The sequence below is a fragment of the Bipolaris oryzae genome (genome assembly GCF_000523455.1).
Source record: "Bipolaris oryzae ATCC 44560 unplaced genomic scaffold scaffold_381, whole genome shotgun sequence".
NCBI classification, from domain to species: domain Eukaryota; kingdom Fungi; phylum Ascomycota; class Dothideomycetes; order Pleosporales; family Pleosporaceae; genus Bipolaris; species Bipolaris oryzae.
Window position 1 is genome coordinate 1,518 of NW_006911657.1, and position 4,555 is coordinate 6,072.

Consider the following 4,555-nt stretch of genomic DNA (forward strand, 5'->3'; position numbering starts at 1 on the left):
CAAGGCCATATTTCAATCAAATGACGTTGTTTGTATTCAACCAGCTGCTCGCACTGAAACTATACACTACACAAAGTAGAGTGGAAAACTTACTTAGCATTGCTCCTCCTAGAGGGGCTTAGAAAGCGCTTCCACTTGGCTCAACAGTTTGGCTCATCGCATCGCTACAACCACANTTGCCCCCAGCCACGATGTGGAATTATCAAAGTAGCAACACTGACTAGCCAAACGAACAGAGTAAGTACTACCAAAACTNATTCCTTTGAACAATCACATATTCTTGCCGCATTGCCACACAGTAATCATTCCGAAAGTTCGGCGGAGAACATATAATAACGCCTCTAACTAGCGTATCTCTAGCCAAACTGATGTACGAATCGATGCATAGCCCCTGAATAGAGTTTTCCTCGCAACCTTTCTTCCAACATTGCACTATCTAAAAGTTACTCTCGTCTGCCAATCTGCATGGGAATGAGTGGCGCNGTCTTCTCATCCACTCGCTTACTGGCACAATAATTTGACGCCATATCCGATTGATATAGAAAGGGAGGTAACATGATAGCTGTATAGAAGTACATGCCTGGTAACAATTAGATGACGAGATGAAGGTCAAAGGAGACTTACCATGAAAATGCTTTGTCGTAGTTTGGTGGAAGTGCTTCTACCAACAAGTGAGAAACTAGAGGTGAAGATCGCGCTACAAAATTGGCTAGATGCTGCTGCAGCATTTGTAAAGACGAAGGCANGCAATAATCGCATGTATTCTTCGTCTCTATCTCCGGTCTCGGATCCTGAGTTCTTGTGGATCTCCAGTTGCTTGTGTGAGAGTGCCGAAGAGAAAAGGGATGCAGCAGCNAAACGAGTTAGCAGTGCCGACTCGTAAGCAGAAGATTTAGTTTGGCCTCTACTTGTATTTAGAAAACCTTAGATACGAATTGAGTTCACTTACGTAACAGCGGAAGCAATGTCCAGTATAGTCAAGACCGCCACCANATGTACCGCCCATATGCTCCAGGGAGGAGAGATGAAGATCTGAAGCATTCGGACGAGCTGAAGTTCCTGTTAGTTGGAAGCGAGCTATTAAGGTAGGCAGACTGTCTTACGTTATTGCTGGTAAGAAGTTGGAGATTACACATAATAATTGCGTCAAGCCAGGAGTACATCTCTGCTGGNTGGGGTTTGGTCGCAATTGCAATGAGTCCAGCAATACCTAGGCCTACTGAACTGGTACCGACAATGATTCCTATAATTTTCTCCCAACGGTAATCGTACTCAGAGACATGGACTTCCGCTCTGGATAGATTTCTGATATCGAGGTAAGTGAGCGTGCTGCTTANTATAGGTCCGACTGAAAAGCAAATCGCAAGGCTGACTGATACGAAGGGTGCCATAGTGACAAGAGTTGGTGCAGTACTGAATATGGGGGGCTCGCACCTTTTGTACATGCTTTACTTCGTAAACTGGTTCCGTAGAGTGGAGCTCAGGGAGAGTTACACCGAGAAATAAGTCCAGACAGCTTCAGGCATAGCCATGGAAAACTCGATAAACTTGCAGTGTTCGACCTTGTTAGCCAAGAAGATAGGACTTGGAAGTAGTTGTGATGGCTGCAGGTGCCCGCATCATCAGGAGTGTTATATCGTATATGCAGCCGCACAGCCTCCGTCAAGGCTTCCAGTGGATGCTATCATGTGCCCTAGAAGTCTATCTATTCTCTCTGCATCGTCTTTCCTAAGATTACCAGGACGTTTGAGATTTAGATTGACCGAAGTTCGTGATATTAGAGAAATTGGCAAATTCCTAAGACTTAGACCATGTTCAAATGCAGCAGGATGTTTCCAGGAACACAGCGTTTCTAGGAGCAGGGTATTTCTAGGAGCAGAGCGTTTCTAGGAGCAGGGTATTTCTAGGAGCAGAGCGTTTCTAGGAGCAGAGCGTTTTTAGCAATGCTGTGTTTCTAGAGAGCTACTTTTATAAGTACCCTGCGCTACTGTCAGTAATTGAATAGCTTCGGCCTTAGTCTTCTGCTTAGCTTAGGATTTGAATAAGATGTCAACAAGCCGAATTAGCTTGCTTCTTTACTATTTCAGCTTGTGACTCAGTTAAAAACCTAATTTGCTCGTTGCTATACAGAAAAATTACCTAATTAACTAGTTAGAATACTTGTTCTTGTTGTTCTGATTTCATAGGAGTATCTACGTATAGTTTCTGTATCAATATTGATTAGATTTGCTATGGTAATGCCAACGTTGGCTCGATGAGACCGCTGAACTCGCTAAATATGCACTAGCGCTCGTGGCACAAAATAGGTATCGAGAGGACATCAATAATTATCTAGTATTTCATAGGATCACAATAGCGTAACCATCCTTATCGGACTTTCGTTCGCGCGTCTTCGACCTCTTCTACTCATCTTTATTGTCTTCATTAGCAAACTTTGGGGAGTCGAACAGGCAGCGTAGAAACGATAGAGACAGCAGTATCAATTATGAAGCTTTAGCAAATAGCCTTCTACAACTTCTGGAATATTTTCCATCTACCTCCCCTTCACAGCCAGATTAAGTTAATCGATATTCATTCTATGTGCACTACAAAATACGATAAAACCTATTATGCACTTCTACCCGTAGCCACTCTTTACAAAGATGAGTGTCCTTAATTTCGTTCTCTTGCCTATAGGAGCTAAGAAAGTTCAAAGATGCTGTTGTTGGCCATGAAGGCGGCGAAACTCCTTGAATTATCGAGCAAACAAAGGGGTCAAGTTCCCGACTTAGCTGACTTCCTCCAGGATATGTATTAGTGATGTATGTAAGTAGGGCTGGGAACCTTCGTTCAGGAAAGTTGTGGTCATTGCTAGATGTGTTAGATAAAATATGCCTAGGATTTATGGAAATCATACATCTTAGCCGCTAATTCAGGACTGCATGTTAGTAGGATACCAAGACCAAAGTGTGATGCTATTATAGACCACCTTCTGCCGATCGCCTTGTGTTTTCGAAAGCTCTCTCGCAGCTGATGTTCTGTTCGTATAAGGACATCGCCAGAAGCCTTACTAAGCCCTCCGATAAATTTATCCGTAGCAATAGTGGCTGCATTCTGACCGCGGGAAAGAGGTCTATATCTTTCCAGATTATCTTGCATATTGATGCAAAGTTCTTCGAAATCGTGGTAAAGTAAAATTCTTAAGAATCGGAATTTTAGACTATCTATACCCGAACGACGCCTGAAGGTTTCAGCGTGGTAATACCTTCTAGACAAACTTTGAATTCTTGAATCTTCGCTAGCGGTAATTTTTGGAACGGGAAGATAGCCGAAGTCTGTCTGACTCCATCTGCGGCAAAACAATCTCAAGAACTTCCCTATATCTTCCTGAAGAAAGTGATCACCAAGCCAAATAATGCTTGCTATATGGTTCTGAACTTCAGGGTGATGATGATCTAGCCGCTGTATGCGTCGAGCGTAAAGGGACTTCGGAGATCCCTCCCGCCATATAGGCTCATGTTCTTGTATTGGGCTAGGGGTGGATGCAGGTGGTGATGGTGATATCGAAGCAGAACTTATGTAGGAAGGTAAAAAGGACGTGCTTGGAGCGCATATAGGAGCCCCTGCTTGGGCATCGGAGTCGTGGGTCACTGAAGCACCTATCTCCTGATTTCTGTCTATTTCGAGCTGAGAGCGGCTAGTGGGAAGGAAATCGGTCGAAAGTTGGGTATCAAAAACGGTTGGGTGCGATGAGTGCTCAGACTGCGCACCTTGTATAGAGAAATCCGAGCGGCTACCAAAAGACAGTCTATGTGGTAAAAGCTGTGGCCAAATGTATTCTAGATATTCAGGTTCCGCCCTTGCGAGTCGGCACAGAAAAGCTTTCACCATCGAGATAAGCTGCGGGGAGTTAGCAGAATCTTGGTTGGGCTACTTGTCGTGCCTCTTCTTCTCTCATTCCAGCCTGGATTTGATCCAGAAACGGCTCATCAGCAGCAGACTCCTGCCTCTTGTAAGAAAGGGTATTACTATTATCATCAAACTTACAAGATATATGGCGCGCATAATGTCTTAGTGTAATAGTTCTCTAATTCGTGGTACGAACACAAGACAGTAGCACAAAATTTCTTATGTAGATTAGGAAGTTGACTTAAGCGCTAAATCTTATGCTTAGCCAGACACACTTAATAGCTCTAATGCGCCGTAATGCCAAGCCAGTTAGAAGTAAGCATTATGATACAGCATGGCATCAGGAATATGTAGGGATTTTCACGGTCCAATATACTGTCAAAAGAACTAAACGTTTTTAACACTAAGGAGCATGTAAGTTACCTCCGTTTGCAGCGAAAATCTTAGTAGGCCAGAATGAACTAATAAAAACGCAGGGTCATCAGATGTTCTGGCACGATACTGTGTTTGATTGGCTGATTCCAGCTTACCAGGGTTTCCGCCATATAGTTAGGAAGCGGTGTTTGGAGCTTTCGCGGTCCAATGTACTCTCAAAAGAAATTAAAAGTCGTTAGCACCCTATCATGCTTGGCAGGTATACGAAGCGATTTTTGACCCAAATGCAATT

General features: G+C 43.6%; 3 protein-coding genes across 3 annotated transcripts; all 3 read right to left on the reverse strand.

Annotated features, from left to right (window-relative positions):
• Window positions 1-436: 436 nt before the first annotated feature.
• Window positions 437-1,391, reverse strand: COCMIDRAFT_41881 (uncharacterized protein; the record flags this gene model as incomplete). Its single annotated transcript, XM_007695661.1, has 4 exons — window positions 437-562; window positions 625-904; window positions 950-1,050; window positions 1,104-1,391. 4 exons carry the CDS (start codon window positions 1,389-1,391, stop codon window positions 437-439), a joined length of 795 nt encoding a protein of 264 aa, XP_007693851.1.
• A 240-nt stretch (window positions 1,392-1,631) lies between these two features.
• Window positions 1,632-1,886, reverse strand: COCMIDRAFT_111020 (uncharacterized protein; the record flags this gene model as incomplete). Its single annotated transcript, XM_007695662.1, has 1 exon — window positions 1,632-1,886. A coding segment is annotated over one exon (255 nt), but the record flags the coding sequence as incomplete, so codon positions are not given.
• A 1,162-nt stretch (window positions 1,887-3,048) lies between these two features.
• On the reverse strand, window positions 3,049-3,879 carry COCMIDRAFT_67550 (uncharacterized protein; the record flags this gene model as incomplete). Its single annotated transcript, XM_007695663.1, has 2 exons — window positions 3,049-3,652; window positions 3,743-3,879. Coding segments are annotated over 2 exons (741 nt in total), but the record flags the coding sequence as incomplete, so codon positions are not given.
• Window positions 3,880-4,555: the final 676 nt, after the last annotated feature.